The 22,178-nt window shown below is 42.3% G+C and overlaps 1 protein-coding gene across 1 annotated transcript; it reads left to right on the top strand.

Annotated features, from left to right (window-relative positions):
* The first annotated feature begins 81 nt into the window (after positions 1 to 81).
* Positions 82 to 21,797, top strand: PEX3 (peroxisomal biogenesis factor 3). The gene is made up of 12 exons (XM_086632024.1): positions 82 to 169; positions 8,168 to 8,299; positions 10,326 to 10,407; positions 13,758 to 13,801; positions 15,014 to 15,138; positions 16,320 to 16,386; positions 16,483 to 16,537; positions 16,818 to 16,974; positions 17,953 to 18,023; positions 18,953 to 19,075; positions 20,251 to 20,347; positions 20,753 to 21,797. Exons 1-12 carry the CDS (start codon positions 97 to 99, stop codon positions 20,834 to 20,836), a joined length of 1,110 nt encoding a protein of 369 aa, XP_086488150.1. The 5' UTR covers positions 82 to 96; the 3' UTR covers positions 20,837 to 21,797.
* The last annotated feature ends 381 nt before the right edge of the window (positions 21,798 to 22,178 follow it).

The following is a 22,178-nucleotide window of genomic DNA, read 5'->3' as shown; positions in this document are numbered from 1 at the left end:
CCGGGCAGCGGGGCACCGCGGGCGGGGCTGCCGCTAGCGCTACCGCCCCTTCCGCCGACGCGGGGAGGAGAGGGGCGGCCGGGCCGGGCGCGCAGGATGCTCCGGTCGCTCTGGAGTTTCCTCAAGCGGCATAAGAAGAAATGCCTCGTCCTCGGCACCTTCCTGGGCGGTGAGTGCCCGGCAGCCGGGCCGAGAGGGCGGCGGCGGGCGGTAACGGGGCTCGGTGTGGAGCCGGCCTCGGGGCCGTGGGGCCTCCCGGTTCCCGCTTGGAAGGCCGCCTCAACGGCGGGGGACGAGTCCGCGGTGGTCGGGCGGGTTCCCTCGTCTGCCGCCGAGCGCCGCGGGCCCGCCCGGCTTCGTCCCTGCCTCGGCGGCGCCGCGGTCGGGCGGCTGTTGGCGCAAGGAGCTCCGCGGTGGCACCAGCCGTACCCACCGGCCGCCTGGGCGGGAGCCCGGGTGGCAGGAGGGTTGTTCTCGTCGGAAAAACCTCCGTGTCATCCTGCGAGTCCCGAAACATTGGGATTCGGGTTGCCTGGGAGTTCTTCCGGCGGGTTGGAAACCGCGTTTGACCGTGGGAAGTGTTCTGGTTTTAGGACAGAGGCTGAAAGCCCGTGCTTTTAGAAGTGGCTTGTGCCTCGAGGGGAATTGTCAAGTGTAAACCCACTGCAGACACAAAACTTTACTGGAGAGCAGGATTTACATGAATTATTCAAGCTGTTCTTTCTCCCTTAGGGCTCTTATCCAGCCTGTAAGGTGGTTATGGTCTGCTGGGCTCCTTCTTTCCTTGGAGTTACTATAGGGTTACTTTTAGTCAGAATTGGAGCTGTTCCTCTGTTTAATTAGAAAGTGCATGTCTCTAACTGGAGATTAGATACTTCTCAAAAGGTACAGCCATGTCTTTGCATGTGCAGTCATCAGGTGTACTTGTATCTTATGCAAATGACACAGAATTAAATATTGCAGAGTTGCTAAGGGAAGTTTGTGTTTGTTTATACCCACTGGAATGTGCCTGAACAGTGAAATGTTCTGAGGGCTACAGGGTTTTTGCAGGACATTATGCCTTGTGTTCAGGTGAGGTCTCTTGTGAAGGTGAATCGTGTGTTCTTCAGACTTGCCTTGGTTGTTGTCCTCTGCATCTTTTCAGCATGAATTCCTTCTGGGTTTTTCCAAAGAGTGCCAATTAATACACAATCATAGGATAGATGATGATTGCTGAAGTACTTGTCAGACCACTTGTCAGGCCTCAGCTGCGGGTTTTCGGGCTCTGCAAGTACAGCAGAGCCAGTTTCTGAGCCACCACACTTACAGCCCACCGTGTTAACAGAGTTAATTTAATATTCCAGGCTGCAACCTGCAAGCCGTTCCCTCTCCCCTCCAGCTGTCTTTGTGAGAGTGGTGGGTGGACAAATGGGAATAGCAAAACCAGCAGTTGTCCCAGTTTCAGCTGGTAAATGTGGATCAATGTCCAAGTGGGAAAGCAGATATCAGGGAGCTTGTGGCTCTTAGTAGTCCTCATAGAATCACAGAATGGTTTGGGTTGGAAGGGACCTCAAAGATCATCCAGTTCCAACCCCCCTGCCATGGGCAGGGACACCCTCCACTACACCAGGTTGCCCAAAGCCTCATCCAACCTGGCCTTGAACACTTCCAGGGATGGGGCATCTACAACTTCTTTGGGCAACCTGTGCTAGTGCCTCACCACCCTCAGAGTGAAGAATTTCTTCCTTATATCTAATCTAAATCTCCCCTCCTTCAGTTTAAAGCCATTGCCCCTTGTCCTGTCACTACATACCCTTGTAAAAAGTCCCTCTCCAGCTTTCCTGTAGCCCCCTTTAGGTACTGGAAGGCTGCAATAAGATCCCCCCAGAGCCTTCTCTTCTCCAAGCTGAGCAGCCCCAACTCTCTCAGCCTGTCTTCGTAGGAGAGGTACCTGAACTCTTAAATTCATCATGTATAAACAGCTCTCTGCCAGCCTTCAAACCATCCTAATATACTGAAATTGTGGACTTTTCCCACAAGTACACTTAAAAAAATAATTTGGGGACTAAAAGTCATTTAAAGTATGACCAATCCAAAAAAAAAAAAAAAAAACCCCAAGATGCTCCTCTTGTAATAAGTGTTTCAAGTTCTGACTGAAAATATTGAACTATGCTGTCATTGCCTGCAGCATGGTTCAAGTACCTGTTTCCTCAGGTCGTGTCGTATGAGGACTCCGTAGCGAATTGCTTTTTTGTATTTAAGACTTTGTAGTCAATCAGGGCATCCACAAGCAGGAGAACATCATTAGCTGCAACTTGCACCAGGGTATTTTAGGGCCACCTGGGAGATGGAAGGATTCACTGCAGAGTGCTGCACTACAGTTGTTCAGCAGCTGAATCTTGAGTGCTTTGGCCATCTACGTATTGGTTATGGATCAGACCTTAAAATAACTCCAGGAGCTATGGTAATACCACCACCATTGAATCAGAACTCTGAGATCCACAAGAGACTTTCCTCCAAAAATTACTGCCTCACGTTGAAAGGTAGAATGCAACTTCATGTAACTGCTTTTACTTGAAGACAGAATATTTGGAAGTGGCTGAAAAATTTAAAAAAAGCATCCAGATCTGCTGATTTACTACCAGAGACTAGAATCTACATCTCTCTGGTGTTGGTTGGTTGTTTTTTTTTTTTTTTTAAAAGAGCTGTAGGTGCATTTTCTGCGAAGGAGGATATAACAAGGAAAATGGGGCATCACAGGGTTTAACGATTTTAGATCTTTAACTGGCACGTGGTCAGAGATTAATGTGAATATTTAATGATTCATTAGACAGTACAGAAGAGTCTCTACAGTATTACTGATACTATGTTGTATGAGTGTTGTGTTACTGAAGAATTATTGCACCAAAATCCGAGTCAGTTGGTAGCCTTTCCTGTGTTTACTGAGATGGATTCCTTCTGTGTTATCAGTGGCTGTCATTCTTAGCGTACTTTCTGTCAATGCCCACACTGCAACAGATTTTTCTGCTTATGAAGATACAAAACTCGTAAAATAAGAGCTCAAACTGAGGGAAAAGCAACTGAAATGGGTGTAATTTTCCCTGAACAGTAGAGCAGGGTTGAGAAGACCTCAGCTTAGCAGAGGCCCTGTACAAACTCTTGCTTCAGAAGTCTGTTCTTTTAGCAACATCAAGTAAATTGCATACTAAAAAGACTTGCATCTCTTCAGGCAAGCAAAATGTAGTGTTCTGGGATCAAACCCACTATAAATATTTGAAGCAGAGAGAGGTAGCATGATGGAGCTGCAAGGGTTGTAATGTTCCCTCATTCTTACTGGATGGGTAGATTTCCCTTAAAGTGGTTTGTATCTCGGTGCTCAGCGTTGGAGGCAGGTTTCAATGGGTATTACAAAACAATTTGCTGTTGAAATTCTCGTGTTGCAGTAGAAGAGCAAGTTCAGGTGTGTCTGCGGTGTGTGGTTCTGATTCCAGTGGTGAAGGAATTGGTGCCCAATTTCGTCTGTTGCAACCCTTGGCTTACAGGAGGAGCGTTTCAGGTCAGAGGTCTGCCTGCTTAGCGAAGTTCCCTTGGTTTGTGGGTGCGTACAGGGGTGTTAAAAAGGTACTTATCCTCTTGGCACCACTGAGTCCCACCAAAACCTATTTAATTTAAACACGGTTTTCAACCACAACGGGACAGTTGTGTGTCAGCTGATGCACAGCTTGCTTGTACATAACAACAAACCATGACTTATGGAGCTGTTGATGTTCTAGAAGGTTGCAGGCTTCTGTGTGTCAGTGCAATTTCTACATAATGAAATTCTTAAAACTGAAAATTTTCCCATTTTGTTTTTTTTTTTTTTCCTGAGGAAAGTATGACAGTGAGGGTGAAGGTTACATAAGGTTGTGAGGAGGTTTCATGAAAACTTGATGCCTCCTCATTACCAATCCCATCATTCTGCTCATCTCTCCGTTCCACTTGTGAAGAAAGGAAAGGGCTGAAGGAGAGATAAGCCATAACTTAGGTGAGAAATATCCAGCCTGTTCAAGGCCACTGGCATGAATATGTGAGAGCCTGCAGGTTTTGTAAGCTACTTCCATTTCTTAATTTACATGAGAGAGACTCTACAGTGCTACAGCCAAAGAGGGCTACAGAGACAAAATAGAGCATGTTTATCTCAACTCACTGTTAACAGGTGAATCAAAGTGTTGCTTCCACAGGGTATGGGTGCTGTAGACCCCAGATGTTCCCAGTGTTGTAGGACAGCATCGTGGTTTAGCCCTGGCTGGTGACTAAGCACTGCACAGCTGCTCACTCGCTTCCCCCTTGCTGCCTCGGTGAGATGGGAGAGAGGATCGGAGGGGTAAAAGTGAGAAGACTCATGGTTGAGATAAAAAAAACAAACCACACAACACACAGTTTAATAATTAAATAAATAATAAGGACAATTATTAAAAGGAAGATGGAGGGAGGAGGAGGGGAATAACAAAGAGAGAGAAAAATAAATCCCAAGACAGGCAAGTGATGCAGATGAAAACAGTTGCACACCACCAACCGTGATGCCCAGCCAGTCTCTGAGCAGCAGCCCCTCCCACCAGCCTCCTCCCTACTCTTAGTGTGGAGCACGACATCATACAGTGTGGAATATCCCTTTAGAATCATAGAATCACAGAATGGTTTGGGTTGGAAGGGACCTCAAAGATCATCCAGTTCCAACCCCCCTGCCATGGGCAGGGACACCCTCCACTACACCAGGTTGCCCAAAGCCTCATCCAACCTGGCCTTGAACACTTCCAGGGATGGGGCATCTACAACTTCTCTGGGCAACCTGTGCCAGTGCCTCACCACCCTCACAGTGAAAAACTTCTTCCTTATATCCAATCTAAATCTCCCCTCTTTCAGTTTAAAGCCATTGCCCCGTGTCCTGTCACTACACGCCCTTGTAAAAAGCCCCTCTCCAGCTTTCCTGTAGCCCCTTTAGGTACTGGAAGGCTGCAATAAGATCCCCCTGGAGCCTTCTTTTCTCCAGGCTGAACAGCCCCAACTCTCTCAGCCTGTCTCCATAGCAGAGGTGCTCCAGCCCTTGGATCATCTTTGTGGCCTCCTCTGGACCCGCTCTAGCAGCTCCATGTCCTTCTTGTGTTGGGGACTCCAGAGCTGAATGCAGTATTCCAGGTGGGGTCTCAGGAGAGCAGAGCAGAGGGGCAGAGTCCCCTCCCTCGCCCTGCTGCCCACGCTGCTCTGGATGCAGCCCAGGACACGGTTGGCTTTCTGGGCTGCCAGCGCACGGTGCCGGCTCATGTTGAGCTTCTCACCCACCAGCACTCCCAAGTCCTTTTCCTCAGGGCTGCTCTCAATCCATTCCCCGCCCAGCCTGTGCTTGTGCTTGGGATTGCCCCGACCATGTGCAAGACCTTGCACCTGGCCTTGTTGAACTTCATGAGGTTCTCACAGGCCCACCTCTCCAGCCTGTCCAGGTCCCTCTGGATGGCAGAAGCTCTGATGCTCTGGTGCTGCGTTCAGGTGTTAGTGACTGGTGGGCAGAAGCTCATTGTTACAAATGAGACTCGAATTTCCTGAGTTGGGCTCTGTGCCCTCCAGGCAACTTAGGGGCACTTACAAGCCACGCAGTTAGTAACAGAGGCAGTCTGCTGCTGATGCCCAGACTTTGCTGTTCCTTGGTTTTGCTCAAGCTGTGTGGATGGTAGAACTTTGGTTTGCTTCAATGCATTGCATTCCCAAAGATGATGTTGGAGTAAATAACATCTGCTAGCGATGGGTCAAAGTTACAGCTTAGCTCAGGGGAGAGGGGGAGAAATAAGACTACAAGTAGCTGGTGTTGCGTCATTTCAGAGAAGTGGATTTTCCAGAAACTCCTTGTTAAACCTGGACAGCTGCTAATGCAACTTTGGACCCTCACAAAGCACAGAGGGTCTTAGTACAGGGAATTACACAGCTTCAACAATTGAGTATTAAGCAAATAGGTGTTTCAATCTTAATTATAAAGGTCCTACTCCAGCGTCTCACTCAGGGCACGCACATGGTTCTTGTGGAATCGTTTGCGTGTCTGCCTGTGTACGTGCAGGAAGAGTCTTTTTTTTATGCTTGTGAGACCTTTCTGCCGCAAAACTCAGAGTTAAAGGATTTATTTTGGGGAGAAAAATAAACAAAATAGTCATTTGGACAAATGTCTATGAATGTAATGTGAAAAATGCATTAGGATAAAATGATTGGGAAAATCTTGTGTTCAAAAATTATTTGCTAATATTAAAAATATTGCTGTTCCAGTATGTTAGCTGCCAAAAAAAAAGAAATCAGTAGCCTGACAGTTGTTTTCTGACTACATATTCTTGGCAGGAATTGATAATTTTTTTAGAGAAAAATAATCTAATTGCTACTTATGAAGTCTCATCTTGGTTAACAATTTAGGGTGGTAAATTGCATTTGTGTACATGGAACCATAATATTAAAGTTTGCATCTAATGGGGTGAATCTTCCACACAGCAAATGCTCAGTCAGCCTAAAGGCTGAAGCAACAGAGAGTGACTTCCCTATTTTTGTTACATGAGGCTTTTGGGGAATAAATGGAAGTGACTCTGATAGTTCCAAACTGGTCTGCCCCGTAATTGCCTATTAGGGACCATAATTCTGATAGGAATAGCCAGATTTTTTTGCAGCCATCAATATTGGGGCACAAAGTTGACAAGCCTTTTGAAATACTGATGGTAGTTTTGCAGAATGTATTGAAAGGTTTTAATGATCTAAAAAAGGTAGCTGAATTGAAAATCTTGGGCAGTTTGGATTTTGGTTTGGTGGGGGTTTTTTTCGTTTTTGTGGATCAGGCTTATAAAAATAGCTTGAAAACTTTCAGCAACTGTTAAATGCTTCAGTCGTTCAGATATTAACTTCGAAATGCGAAAATTGATCTTGGAAGAAAATTTTGTAGCTCTGCGTTTACAACTTTTGAAAGTGCTTGGTGGAACAAAATAAAGACTTGACTTAATATCCAGGTTTCTTCTGTGTGCCATTATTGACTTGACAGAGTCGGAGCTGACGCTCTGTAGAGGAGTTTCAGTACTCAGGGGCCTGCTCCCCAGTAGACAGAAGATGACCAACTTGTACCATTGTCTTTTCTGCTTGGGTTGTTCCTCCCTTAGCACTGCTTCCCCCTCGCCCCCATCCTACCCCCCGAGTTCTTGCCTGAGAGAACATGGGAAGAGCTTTTTATGCACCTAAATGGGAAACTGGTGTTCCCAGTGCATACAGGAGGCAGCAAATTAACGGGATACACAGGAGGTGTTATGAGAAGCCCTGGGTGGAGGGCGAGAAATTTGTGCGAAGCAGCTTGTGGTGGGCAAAGGTGCTGAGGATAAGGCTGGAAGACGTAGCGGTGTCTTGAAGAATGGCTTAGGAAGGGGGTGGAGATGAGATCTCCAAACCACCGGTAGTGTGGGAAGAGCAGTTGGGGGAAACTTCAAAGGGATGTATGTTGAAAGAGGAGGAAATGTAGAGCACAAAGTTTTGGTGGGTCTCTGTGGAAGTGGAAATTTGTAGTTAGGGTGGTGTGGGATGATCAGATCCTCAAGAGCAGAAGAATGGAGCTGGAGAGTAGGAACCAGGCACAGTGAGAAACGAAGCCCCACTGAAGCAAGGTTCTTCCTACGGACAAGTTTCAGGAGCAAACGAAGGAAGTGTTGGTCTATAACATTTTTCTCTCATGTGATTTTTGAGGTGTGAGTTTTATCTCTAACTTCTGCTAATTTTAGAAAGATATGTTTTAAAATAATCTCCATTTTCATTCATCTCCAGATCTGTGCATTTCAGTTTCTTTTCTCTGTTCTTTGGTTTTTGTTACCCTACATTTTTTCTCTTCCCAATATTTGCTTCAATCTCTTCAGTACCAGTTGTTCACATTGCAGTCGTACCAAAAAAGCCTTCTTTGAAAGGCAAGACATCTCCTCTCACGAAAGTTTCTTATACTGATTCAAGTCATTACCCTTGACGTTTTAATTAATTTTGAAAACATGGTTTCTGAGTGTTACTTTGTCAATCGATACTAAAATACTCAAGACCCACATAGTCCAAAAAAACCCACTATGCACCCTTACAGTATAAAATCAAAGAAAGGGCCCGAAGGGGCCTTCCTCCTGTTTTTAAAGCAGCTTGTAACGTGCAAATCTCTCTGTAGGTGTCTATTTACTGGGAAAATACGGGCAGAAGAAAATCAGAGAGATCCAGGAACGAGAGGCAGCTGAATACATCGCCCAGGCACGAAGGCAATATCATTTTGAAAGTAATCAGAGGACGTGCAACATGACAGGTAAGATAAGGAAACAGCTGCTCTTCTTGGTAAGTGGAATTATTTGGCGATTTGTACGGCGTGTTGACATGGTGGAGGAAGAATAAGGAATGTAGGTGAATTCAGAATCTTAATCCTAGTGCATAACTAGGGTCATCTTGCATAATAAAAACAGAATCTGAAGAACAGAGGGTTGAAGGGATTTCTAGGGCTCATCTTAACCCTTGGTTTGCATACGTCCATCCATGGACCAGCTGGAGAGGGTCCAGAGGAGGGCCACGAAGATGATAAGAGGGCTGGAGCACCTTTCCTATGAGGACAGGCTGAAAGAGTTGGGGCTGTTCAGCCTGGAGAAGAGGAGGCTCCGGGGTGACCTTATAGCGGTCTTCCAGTGCCTCAAGGGGGCATACAGGAAAGATGGGGAGAGGCTGTTCAGGAGGGCCAGTTGTGATAGGACAAGGGGTAATGGTTTTAAAATAGAGGGAGGTAGATTCAGGTTGGATATTAGGAAAAAATTTTTTACCATGAGAGTTGTAGAACACTGGAACAGGTTGCCCAGAGAGGTGGTGGATGCTCCATCCCTGGAGACATTCAAGGCCAGGTTAGACGAGGCCCTGAGCAACCTGATCTAGTTGGAGATATCCCTGTTCCTTGCAGGGGGGTTGGACTAGATGACCTTTGAAGGTCCCTTCCAGCCCTAACCATTCTATGATTCTATGATCTGTAACACTCACAAATGGATGTGCAGGTTACATTTTTTTGTCACTTCAAGGCTCTTTGAGTATTGCCCTAAACTGTGTGTGGTATTGAGGTGTGGCAGCAGCACCCGGATTCAAACAGTACTGAATTTACAGCGGGATTGTCTTCTGATAGCACGTTGTTAGTAAGATACAGGAAGCTCGGTGGGTGATTTTTATTTACAAATAAGAAGCACATCAGCCCATTAGTTCCCTACATTTGAACAGTTTAAAAGTACCTGACGAGCTAGGGAGCAAAAAGTGGAAGTGTCCATGCTGCAGCACTGGTCTCTGGATTTTTGAGAAGAAGATGATAGGGTAGAGTTAAACAAAATCCTTGCCATTCTTGTAAATACAGGCCATTCAAAACTATTTCTATGAAACAAGTTGGACAGCATTTTCTTCTCCTGCTGAAATTTGTAATGGCTTTTTGGGTGGCTGCAAATGCTTTCTGTACCCTGCGTTTACCCTGACATGAAATACCCTGCTATTTCGTTTTCATCTTTTCCATTTTGTAGTGCTGGGATTGATTTGACTGCAAGGACTACGTTTTTCTTAGCCCTTCGTTGTATGAATTACCTTCTGTCTGAGAGCATACATTCTTGTCAAGATTTTTCATGTTTTGTTCTTAGTATTTTTTATGTTCTGTGCATGCTCATTTTCCATTTCCATTTCTCACGTTCCCAGCATGTAAGAGCAGATTGGATGTTGAATATTGTGAAAGTAAAGGGTTTTTTTCCTACCAGCTTTCTTTTCTTTAAAACGTATATTTCTCTGGTTCTCTTATTGGGGAAAAAAAACAAGCCTCAGATATTTTTCTTCATGTCTGGAGGAATGCAACAGTATAGATTTTCACAAGATTTTCTCCTGGAGAGTTGAAGACACGTGTATGCAGATATGCAGGATGTGAGTGCATGTCTGCAGCTAGAGCAAACGAAGACATGTAAGGGCCAGGTTGGATGAGGCTTTGGGCAACCTGGTGTAGTGGAGGGTGTCCCTGCCCATGGCAGGGGGGTTGGAACTGGATGATCTTTGAGGTCCCTTCCAACCCAAACCATTCCATGATTCCATGAAGCCACATAAGGGCAGCATTGTGCCCAAGCTGTTAAGAGGCAGGAAAGTAATTGCACTTCTGAGTACCCCCAGGGGTTTCCTATTTTGTTTGTCCTCCCAGCTTTCCCTGTGGAGCAATGGGATTTACATTGTGTAGCAGCTACTGAGTGAGAGCTAGGGATAGGTTTATGATGAATTATTGGTTTTATGTTGACTGATTTTTTTTTTTTTTTCCTTTTTCTTTCTTTTAATAACAGTGCTGTCAATGCTTCCAACGTTGAGGGATGCCTTAATGCATCAATTAAATTCGGAGAGTCTCACATCTCTTCTTAAAAATAGGTAAGACTTTTGTTAATTGTGTTAAAGATCACTTGTTTTGATCACGGGATAAGTTTTTTTTTTCCAAATTATGTATTTATAATGTAGAGAGCGTGCAGGATTTTTGTTCTATGTCCCATTGAGTCACTAGTCTTAAAGTATTTTGACATCTCCATGTAAATATTTTGTGTCATGTTAGGTGCATTTTGATAGGTATGGCTGGCATTTTCCAAACATTACAAGAAATAATAGTTCCTTTAAGGTGCTGCAATGAGAGCTGTGATTTTTGTTGAAGTGCTTGTAAGATAGGCAGATAAAGTACTTAGAGTCCTCCCTTAAACAGGACGGAGTACCTCGACTGAGTTGTTGATGGGTATCTTGAGTGAGTTTGTAAAAAATGTTTGTGTAATCTTACCGAAGTCAGACGTGAATAGTAATGGAAGGTATCCAAGATGAGATTGCAAATGGATGTAAGCTATGGGAAGTAATTTTTTTTTTTGAAGTAGAACAAATAAGGTCATGTCATGCGTTAAGAGGAATGTTTCCCTGTCAGAAAACACCTTTGGTTTCTTTATAACTGCAGCAACAAATGGCATATTTTTAAATATGTAAAGTGCATAATAGCACTTCTAGTGCTGTTAGTAGAGTAAGCTGCTTGGCATTTAGGACGGAGTAAAAGTGTTATGTAGGCAGTTAACACAGGGTTTCTGACTCACTCTACACTGCCTTTCTAGTTTACCTCCCACTAGCTTATTTATGTAGCTGTAACTTCAGCTGTCCAGCATTTAATAGATTACCTTACCCAGTCAGTGTCTTTTTTCAGTGAAAAAACTCCCACAATGAGGCAACAGAATGTGATATTTAAAGTGGGAATTACAGCCTGAACGATGTTTTTGTAACAGACTATCTGAGAATTTGACACTGTGACTGAATATTATTTACCCCAAACAACAAGGAATTAGGAAAAGTTGATTTTAATGGAATATTTAATGTACTTGTCATAGTAAGAGTTTTACTCAATTAAAAATTAACCTGAATGAACAAGAGATCTTGTAGATCGCCAGATTTGTACAACAAAATAGTCTACAAAGGCCTGTAATCATTTGTTCCGTGATGAAAACATACAATCCTTAGTTTATTCTCTGTAGTATGTGTTCTTGTATCAGAATATATCTGGTGCCCCTAACCTGTTTGACTAGTACGGGCACGGTGACACACTTCTGAATTCCAGTAATCCCTGTGAACGTGGGAGATGAGACTTTCTGAGGAGGAACATGGTTTAGGGACCCTGACAGTGCAGGTGAATGGTTGGACTCGATGATCTCGAGGGTCTCTTCCAACCAGATGATTCTATGATCTATGAATCTATGATATTACCATTGCACATTTCTGAAAACAAGGATTTTTTTAAAATGCTGGTTACATGCAGTATCCCGTAAGCATGGATGTCCGTTTGGAATGTTTCTTACAGTGGAGTTTGTGTCTGAATGTTTCCTTTTTTGACTGACTTATGCTGAGGAAGTTTTAACGAGATGTTGAACTTTTTGAACTGAGAAGGCAGAGAAGGAGCTGGGAAGGCACAGATCATGGAATGACCTGTCAGGGCTCATCCCACTTGGAAGTGACTCTTTGAAGCAGCTCTGCAATCTTGTGTTACATGGGGAGGTATCATTTGTTCTCTTTCCACTTCCATTTGAGGAGGTGAATCAAACGGCTCTGGACCTTTGAGTGCTGCTGTTGTTGAATGTACAAAAGAGTAGATGTGAAGATTTACCTTTCTTAATGTCCCTGAAAATGTATTCTTTTTCTCACATAAACTATGTTGTGGCTTCAGATGTTACGGATCGACGTTATCAGATGTTACAGATCAAGTTATGGCTTAGGGAAACTCCTTCAACCTAAAATCCGTTCACTTCTTTAAATTCAAAACCTTTTTACGTAGTTTCATTAATTTGGGGAAGCCAGTGGTGGGTTGTGGGTATAAGCAAGCTGAAGTCTTCAGTCTTCCAGAGAAACCTAAAGAGGTGGTGGCACACAAGACCACAGATGTTCTCGCTCTGTCCGTCGTCCTCTTTTCAAAGCAATGAGGTTGAATGAGATGAGGTGAAAGTTCCTGCTGCTGCAGCCTGGCAGATGTTGCGTATCATAGAATGGTTTGGGTTGGAAGGGACCTCAAAGATCATCTAGTTCCAACCCCCTGCCATGGGCAGGGACACCCTCCACTACACCAGGTTGCCCAAAGCCTCATCCAACCTGGCCTTGAACACTTCCAGGAATGGGACATCTACAGCTTCTCTGGGCAACCTGTGCCAGTGCCTCACCACCCTCAAAGTGAAGAATTTCTTCCTTATATCCAATCTAAATCTGCCCTCTTTCAGTTTAAAGCCATTTCCCCTTGTCCTATCACTACATACCCTTGTTAAAAAGTCCCTCTCCAGCTTTCCTGTAGCCCCTTTAGGTACTGGAAGGCTGCAATAAGATCACCCCAGAGCCTTCTCTTCTCCAGGCTGAACAGCCCCTACTCTCTCAGCCTGGCTCCAGAGCAGAGGTGCTCCAGCCCTCGGATCATCTTCGTGGCCTCCTCTGGACCCGCTCCAATAGCTCCATGTCCTTCTGCTGTTGGGGACTCCAGAGCTGAACACAGTATTGCCAGTATATTGCAGTATTGCCACCATTACCTCTGGACAGTACTTACCTTCGGCAGCTCAGGTGTATCTGTGCAATCTACAGCCTTGCTCCTTTGACTGCAGAATATTTAAAATTTTAGCAATGGGTCAGGTCAAAAAAGCAAACGTACCTCAACAGAAGAAGAGACATCGACTTGCGTGTGTGTGGATGGTACAAGACTTCTCTTCCACAGATGGTGATGATCTCTTTGATTTTTGGTGATTGAATCTGAACTTTAAAACCAAGTCAGGCAATGGTAAATGTTGCAAGAAAGTAGGATATAGAAATTCTGATCCTGTGCTTATTTTGCACAGGTGGATACAGGAAGCCCTGCTGAACTGAGGTCTACAATAAATATTTACAGGATCAAGGCCCCAGCAAAGACCATTTTGTACCATCCGTGGGCTTTTTCTGACTGCCCAGCCTAGTAACTCAGAATTGATCATTTAAGTGTATAACTGATGTCACTAAATACTACATTTATACACTAAAGTTTGAATATCTTTTCTGTGACTTCACAGTGTATTGTTTATATACTGCTTTCTTGAATGAGGCAAATAAATGTAGAAACAGGTCTGATCTGAATAATTATAGTAGTTAAACGAGCTCGCCTTAGAGCACTGTTATTTCATTTAATGTATTTGTTAATTTCCAAGGGAAATACACTTTTTAATGTTTAATATTTTCATTTATGTTTCCTACAGGCCAGCAAACAAGTTAGAAATATGGGAGGATTTAAAGATAATAAGTAAGTGGAAATCGAAGATTTCATCTGCATAATTTAAGTTTAAAGTTTAAAATCTTTCAGACTCTTTAAAACGCACACTTGACGCTGGGTTGTTGTTTCAGTAGATAGGAAGATAGTGTAACACGCTACATGTCAAACTTCCTGCTGGCCCCATCCATCCCAAAAGCTCCTCATGGAGTTTTTTGTAGCCCCAGAGGAAGTTAGAAGCTCAGAGACCAAGGTGAAGAATTTTATTGGCCTTCATGTTACCCCACTCTAGAAAACTTTTTGTGAGAACTCTCTGTGCCTTCGCAGAAAAATTGAACTAGTTTTTCAGGAAGTTCTGTGCTGATCCTAACAGAAAACATCCATCAGAAATGTAGGCCAGCCCTTACGTGGCCAGCAGTTTCCTCTTTTCAAGGCTGTTTGAGATAACCACCATAGCAGTGGTTATGAACCCCTTGGTTCACCTCATTTGTTGGCTGATGGGAGCAGTGGAAAGGAAGGAGGAATGGTGAAGTTAGATAATTATGCAGTGAATACTACTGAGCCTTTTTTTTACTGCTTTTGATTCAGTGGTACCATTTGTTACCTCCTGGTTTTGTCTTTCCTTCCTTTTAGTTTTGTTTCTCCTTTTCACAACACCTTTACAGATCCCACTTTTGATCTGCCTCCTTTCTTCCCGTGTCCTTGCTACTCAGCATTGATCCATTTTTATTCATCTCCCTTCTTCCACACATCCTCCGTTGCCTAGTGGCTGGTAGCTGATGCTTATTTTAAGTTTTCTTTCTTTAGATATTAGCTGCTCCTGCCTTAGGTAACTTTTTTCCCGAGCTGCTAACGCCTTCTGTGTCTTAATTGCATGATGAGGGCTAACACACCATATGTGTTTCCTGGCCTAATGAAGAGAGATCATTTGTCAGCACATCCATTTTCCTTCCGGGGAGCAACTTGTATAATTTGTATTTTTTTCCCAGAATGACTTGTGTAACATGCAAAACGATACTAATCTAGGACTTTAAATGGGCCACTTTAGATGTAGCTCCAGCACGCATTAGACTGCATGACCATCACGGGTATGCGTTGTGAGAACGTGTGTATGGCAAGTGGTGAGAGAAATGTGACTGTGGATTTCAGAATCATCAGCTCTTCTTGAGTCTCGGAGAGCACTCTCCCTCCTTGGCTCACTCTTGTTTCTTTGACTTTGACCTTCCTTCGCTGTCTCTTGCCCAGGTTTCACAAGGAGCATTGTAGCTGTATACAGTACCTGTATGCTGGTGGTTCTCTTGCGAGTCCAGCTGAACATTATCGGCGGTTACATCTACCTGGATAACGCCACGCTCTGCAAAAACGGCACAGTAAGTTTCTGGGTTTGTGTCACAGGGAGAACTTCTGCTTTCTTGGAAGTGGAAGGGTTGCTTAGTGAGAGGTAAAAAGGGCATGGTTTAGGAGTGCTAGAATGAAACCAAGAGTTGTTCCAAGAGTGGGAGATGTGGAAATGTTGCTGGAAGTAAGATACATCGCTGTGTTTTAATAGCCTCTAAATTTGGATGATTTGGTGATGCTGTTGCTTAGCAAAAGACTAGCAATATTGAAGGATACCTTTTGTCTGCATTTGTACTGCTTGAAGAAGGTTACTTGATATCTAAACACCAACATCAAATACTTTCTTGGCTTTGATTTTTTTGTGACACAGTAATGCTGTGTGAATGACCCAAGATATGTATGCAAATGTATATAAATGTTTAGGTCTTCCTAGCACTTACGTTAATTCCCCCAGTTAATTTTTCCTAGGATTAAAGAAGAAAAATATTGTCTTTGAAATGTTAACCACTTTGTTTAACTCCAAAAGGCCATCTGCCTGAAATGTCTGTTGGTGTTGGACGGCTTATCTAAAAATAATGGATTATCTAAAATAATGGATTCAAACTTTGATTATTTGCCATATGACCCTCTGTGACAGCTCCTGCTGAGAGTCAAGGAATGGCATGTCCAGGCAGGTTTGAGAAGAGCTTTCATTAGGGAGGCAAGGGTTGATGGAGGTTGTGCTTCATCTTGTAAAAACCTGAAAAAGTTGGGATATTTTTGAAAGGGCAAGATGAGTTTGAACTAGAAAGACGTTTCCTTTCTGTTATTTTTCCAGTAGAGAAGCGGGTTGACAGAGCTAACTCGGAGGCGCTTTGCTGGAGCAAATTGGGATCCTGTCTCAGTTCCTGCAAGCTTCTTTTCTATCAGATAGGCTTTTGTTAGGGTTGAGCATAAATATCCTGTTCCACTAGGTTTAATTTTTGGGGTGGTGGAGGTCCAGTTTCACCTGCAACGCAGTGTTTTAGGAGACTTTCCTATATATGAATGAAAGATCTGTGGGTTGGTGGCACGAAGAGAGAATCAGAAGCTACAGAGTTGCATGGGAATGGGGAAATCCATCTGCTGCAGAGTATTATAAAGATTAAGGAAACTGGTTGCAACTGGTTTGATGATTTTTTCATTGTTCTCTACTGTTGACATCTCACAGAACTCTCTATTTTTTTCCCCACAGACACCACTAGCTCCCCCCGAAGTTCAGCAGCAATATTTATCAAGTATTCAGCACCTTCTAGGAGATGGTATGATGATTATAAGCTGACTACGCTTAAAAACCACTACTTTTTTCGAGACTTGAGCGAATCATTAGAATAATTTTGACACTTTTCTTGTTCTAGGACTGACTGAATTAATAACTATTGTTAAACAAGCTGTGCATAAAGTTTTTGGAAGGTAAGAGTCTCTATTTCTCTGTGGTTAGCTTTTAATCTTTATTGCGACGACTGTTCCCAAAACAATGAGTTTTATTAGAATTAAAAAAAACAAGGAAGGCATACTGACTTTTTCCAAAACAATGTTTTTATTATAGCAGGCTACACCTGCCAGTGCAAACCAATAGAGCAGACTGGGATCCTATTACTTGTGAACATGTTATCAGTAGGAGAACAAAGCATCATTATTCATTTTGCAATCAACACTGTAGTCTTTATTTTTTTTTTTCTTTTTTCCCCAGTATTTCCCTTAAGCACACCCTCTCACTTCTGGACCTGGAACAGAAACTTAGAGATATCAGGAAAGTAGTGGAACGTAAAGATTCAGATCAGATGGCACCTTACTCTCCCTTATGTCATTATCTGATGCCAGATGAAGAAAACCCCTTGGCTACCCAGGTACTTGTTTCAGTTTCTTTCATCCACCTTTTTTCATTCTGTATTCCTTGTTTGTTGGTTTTGGGGAGGGAAGGGTGTCTAACAGTCCCCTGGTTGCACTATGGCATCTGACTCTTCAATAAATGGCGATGCCTCTTCTGTCATAAATCAAGTGTCCTTATCTCTTTAATCAAGGCGAAGAAAAGTTGTACTTTCTTCAGATTTGATTAAAAACAAGTGTCATGCTCAGAATGTCAGTTCTGAGCTCAGAAACGTAACCCAGTTACTGCTTTTAGCCTGTGACACATGCTATAACACAGTGCAGCCCTACACTAAATTTAATTACCGAGCATTTGTGTACCAGCAAAGATCGTGGACACAGTTGTAGCATCTTGGCTGATGCACAGGAAGGTGATGGTGTGCTGGAGTCATTTGGTACTTTGGGCTGGAAAACGAACAGGAGTCAAGAGAAAGGTGTATCTAATCTCATTTGTAACGATAAAGTAATTTCCAAAGTTTATAACATTAAAGTAATTTCCAAATTACATTGGAACGTTAAAGTAACATTAATTTCCAAAGTTTTCCCAAGGTGTTTGTCTCCATCCACACCAGAGGTTGGAGAAAACTCATTCTTAATGTGGTATCACACTAGTATAAAGAAGAAACTTGGGTTTCAGTGCGTGACTGCACACACTTACTCCTTTAACTGTGCAGAGTTTATTTCAGTTTTGGAGGTCAGAAGTGGGAAAAAAAACTTTGCTCAATTAGTCTGGTATTTCCTGTTAACATTGGTTTTATTAAAAAAATAAAAATCCTACAGTGACTATTTAAAAGGAAAATGAGAACACAAATTACAAAGAATCTGATTTATGACAATAAATATTTTCTTTTATACATCTTGACTTAGTTCCGTGGTACAAAACTCTTATATTTTTACTCTTATTCTTACCGTTGTCAATGAATTTCTTACTAAATAGTGTCTGTCTTTGCTTTTTCTAGGCCTGTGGGCTCACAGAAAGAGACATTGCTACAATTAAATTACTTAATGAAACTAGAGATATGCTCGAAAGGTAGAGAGAAATATCCTGTATTCATACTAAACCCCTCTTCACAACTATTGTTTCTGTAAGACAATTACTTTCATATAAAAAGCTGTCAGCTTTCATTCGTTCTGCTGCATTAAATTTTTACATTCACTAATTGCAGGCTGGCATTTTCCAAATTTGAGAGCTTTGAAACTGATTTGTAAGAAATAATCTTGCCTTAAGATGACCAGGATGTCCTTCCCAGTCAGACCCCCTTATCTCACCTTTTCTGTAGTTATGCAGGAACAGAGGAGTACTTGTCTCCTGCTAAACCAGGGTAAATTGGGAGTAATTTCATTGGATTTTCTTGCTTTGATAAAACGAACAGTGGTTTTGGCTTATCAGAATTTATTTTTAATGCGTGGTTTTGCGAGTGGTTGTATGCATCCTTTGCCAGAGCTATGGAAGCGAGGCTTCTATAATAAATATTGAATAGCAGTGAGTTGAGCCAAATGCCAAATATTCTTATAATTTAGCTGCTAAAGATCTGGGGCATTTAAAGAATAAGTCCCTTCTGTGTTATTATTTAGAAGAAATAGAGAAGTTGTAGATGCCCCATCCCTGGCAGTGTTCCAGGCCAGGTTGGATGAGGCTTTGAGCAACCTGGTGTAGTGGAGGGTGTCCCTGCCCATGGCAGGGGGGTTGGAACTGGATGATCTTTGAGGTCCCTTCCAACCCAAACCATTCTGTGATTCTATAAGCGAGGGATGTTTTAAATTTATCTGGTTTTTAGTAACCTTAGGGTGGAGCGTAGGCTGTGGAGTTACTGGGGAGGTGGCTGTACTAATGGCCTTTTGTCTGGGTCATACATCTTCCTTTACGGGAGGGACATCTGTGGCACTGAATACTTGCAGCATTTCTTAGTTTGGAACAATAAATCTGAGGAATCAAGCAATTTTTAATTTTTTTCCCAGTCCAGACTTCAGTACGGTTTTGAGCACATGTTTAAATAGAGGATTCAGTCGGCTGCTGGACAATATGGCCGAGTTTTTTAGACCTACTGAACAGGACCTCTCTCAGAATGGCTCTGTAAATAGGTAAGTGTTTTCTGTTGTTGTGGTTCTCTTCTGAACAATGCTTTGGGTGTACAGTGAATTTCAAAAAGGCTCTTGATTTTTCTGCCTACTTGAAGTTCTCATGCTGGAAAGGATTCTCTTTCTTGCTTTTCAAGAATAAATACAGTCTCCTCACTTCACACACAAAGTTGCAAGAATTCAGACAAGGTGCCTTTCCTACCATCACTTCCAGACCTAAAAGCAGAGATCAGAAGACCTCTACTTCCCAATTTTGCCCAGACTGAACAAGCAGGCTGCCTTTCCAGCTAAGGGGGGTTTACCCCGCTGGTGGTGACTAGTGGAAGATGTACTGCTCCAAGGGTGGTGAGGCAGTGGAACAGGTTGCCCAGAGAAGTTGTGGATGCCTCATCCCTGGAAGTGTTCAAGGCCAGGTTGGATGAGGCTTTGGGCAACCTGATCTAGGGGAAGGTGTCCCTGCCTATGGCAGGGGGATTGGAAGAAAATGATCTTTAAAGGCCCTTCCAACCCCAAATATTCTGTAATTCTATGGTAGGTTCTTCACTGGTATGCTGAAAAAAGATACTAACATTCAGTATCTTCTGCCTCCTCCTAGAAGAGTGTTTAAAAATAGCTTTTATTTTGAAGTTCACTTTGGTTTTAACCAGCGCAGTGAGAGTGCTACAAACGCAAAAGCCGAGTTCAAATCCTTGAAATATGATTTCTGAAGTATTAAAATTAAAACCTTGAATAATAACTGGGTTTATGTATGTTTATTTTCATAACTGGTGGTTCTGAGTAATGGTTTTATTTAACTATATATCATTTACATAACTTAAAATATCCCCCAAATATCTGTCCTAAACCTGGTTTAGAGTTTGAGAGAGCGTCATTGTAGACCAACACTTCCAACAACTGTTTTACGTACATGGACACGTGTAAAGGCTCTGGCTAAACCACATTTCTCTTGCATTAGAAGTGTGAAACTGTATCACAGGAACACCAACTGATCAGACAAATTTTGCCTTGGTACTTCTCTGTATTAAATGGAAGACTTGACAGGGAAAAAACCTTTCCTCTGTACGTTTAGTCTTGTGCATTTTGAAGTAGTGATTATTTAGAATTGTAATAATCACAGTTTAGTGGCTTTACTAATGTCTGAGCAGGTCTAGGTTAATGTTTTTTTGTTCTTTTTCTAGTCTTTCCAGTGTCAGTCTTCCTTTAGCCAAGATAATTCCAATAATAAATGGACAGATCCATTCAGTATGCAGTGAAACACCCAGTCACTTTGTTCAGGTAAGAATCCTGCCTTTTTAAAATTATTTTAAATACCCCAAGTAAAATTTTGAAATTCATGTTGTATGTTTCTTTTTAATAACATATTTCAGTCTGTTTAATTTCAATGGCTTTAAAAAAAAAGTAGGAACAATTGGCATACCTTACACTCTTCTTATATTTCTGTCTTCCAAAAACACACTATTTTTCTAGAACCCTTTGTAAACTGTGCAGAAGCACAAAAAGGTCTCTTGACTTGTTTCTACTTGCAGTTGTGCCCATGCACCTTTCTAAAGCAAGAAATTGGAGTTAGACCTCTGTGGGAGTGCCAGGTGCTTCTCTCGTGATGCATTATGTGCTGCAGCAAAACCAGGATAGTGGTGGATGCGTTTCATTAAGCAAATTTATTCTTTACGTTTCTTCCAGGACCTGTTGATGATGGAACAAGTGAAAGATTTTGCTGCTAATGTTTATGAAGCTTTTAGTACCCCTCAGCAACTAGAGAAATGAACTGCACATTTATAGGGATCGATCGTGTATTTATAACAAATCCCGTGTGACTACTGATGAGACTTGGGTCAATTTTATAATGGTGTAGGAGGGGTAGACCAGCAGAAAGAACATTCTGAAAAAAGTGGGAGCGAGCCCATATTTGTTCTAATAGAATTCTGTTTCCAACACCCATTAAAAATATTCTTGTTGAAAGAATCATTGTTTGTAAAGACTTTTCTATTAAAAAAGTGGTTGAACTCTTCCATAATTCATTTGATAATTTTTATTGCAGCTGAAAGGCATCTGGTGGCAGTATTACAACAAGTTACTAAAAAATCCATTTGTTTGCCTGGGGTGTGTAAGTTTTGGAAAAAACTAATGATGGTGATCCAAGAATAGCACAGAGTAGCAGAATGAAGTAAGGCTTCTTTCTTCTTCTTTTCCCAAATTTTTCATTTTATAAAGGAAAACTCTCTTTTTTCCTAAACTTTACGAATGTTTTTCCAAAGAGTCTCTTCAGAAAGCCTTTGCCAACTGATGCGTGTTCCTCTTCAACAAGCTGGGGGATGCTCTCTGTTACTGAATACTAAAGGAATGTGGATTTTTAGAAGTTCTCTTGTTTATGCTGTTGAAACAGCTACACTGTACACATTAACTTGTAAATATTTTATCTTAATTTGTATTAATTTTGAGCCCAATTGTCTGTATTGTAATAAAATATTTTAATGTAAAAGGTGTGTGTATTAACATTACTGGCAGGAAAGGCAATAACCTCATTTGGCCCATCATTGAAAATCTTGACATAGTTGAAAGGATAGATTTAACTTACACAGTAGTATTTGCAATTATTAACATTACTCAGGAAAGATAAACCTTTGATCTCTACACTGAAACAATTCATGCTTTTTGTTGTGCTAACCTCCCCCTCTTTGCAAACTTCACACTGCAGGTCTGTCCCTACACATCCTGACACAGGATGAGTTTGGGAATTTTTCAAGTTGGATGTCATCTACCCTCTGCTTAAAACGTTATCTCTGCCAAAATTGAGGATTCTCAGCAACTCCTGATTATTGCTTTTTTTTTTAAAAAGCTAGTCGTGGAAGTATATGTTTTGTTGAATAATCCACGGAAGGCACCTTGGTAACTGTGTAAAAACAGTGGCTGTAAAAAAGAGCCAGCTTTTACTGTGTAAAATTATACAAACCAGCAAAAAAACTCTCACTTTACCTGTATCCCAGTAATGGATAGAATTACTCAACAGCAGGAACAAGTAAAATCCATGACAAAAATCATGAGAGATGACTGTGCATTTGTGGTGTCCCTCACAGGACTGTTCTTGCAGTCTACCAGCTGCCAGTTG

Source organism: Tauraco erythrolophus, chromosome 2 (genome assembly GCF_009769465.1).
Source record: "Tauraco erythrolophus isolate bTauEry1 chromosome 2, bTauEry1.pri, whole genome shotgun sequence".
Taxonomy (NCBI): domain Eukaryota; kingdom Metazoa; phylum Chordata; class Aves; order Musophagiformes; family Musophagidae; genus Tauraco; species Tauraco erythrolophus.
Note: the sequence above shows the minus strand (reverse complement) of the source record. Positions and strands in the feature narration are given on the sequence as shown.

Bases quoted from the DNA above. Each gene is read 5' to 3' on its own strand.
- PEX3 (XM_086632024.1), top strand. From the start codon at position 97: ATGCTCCGGTCGCTCTGGAGTTTCCTCAAGCGGCATAAGAAGAAATGC. The intron at 170-8,167 runs GTGAGTGCCCGG...ATCTCTCTGTAG, and splicing joins CCTCGGCACCTTCCTGGGCG to GTGTCTATTTACTGGGAAAA. The intron at 16,387-16,482 runs GTATGATGATTA...TTCTTGTTCTAG, and splicing joins TCAGCACCTTCTAGGAGATG to GACTGACTGAATTAATAACT.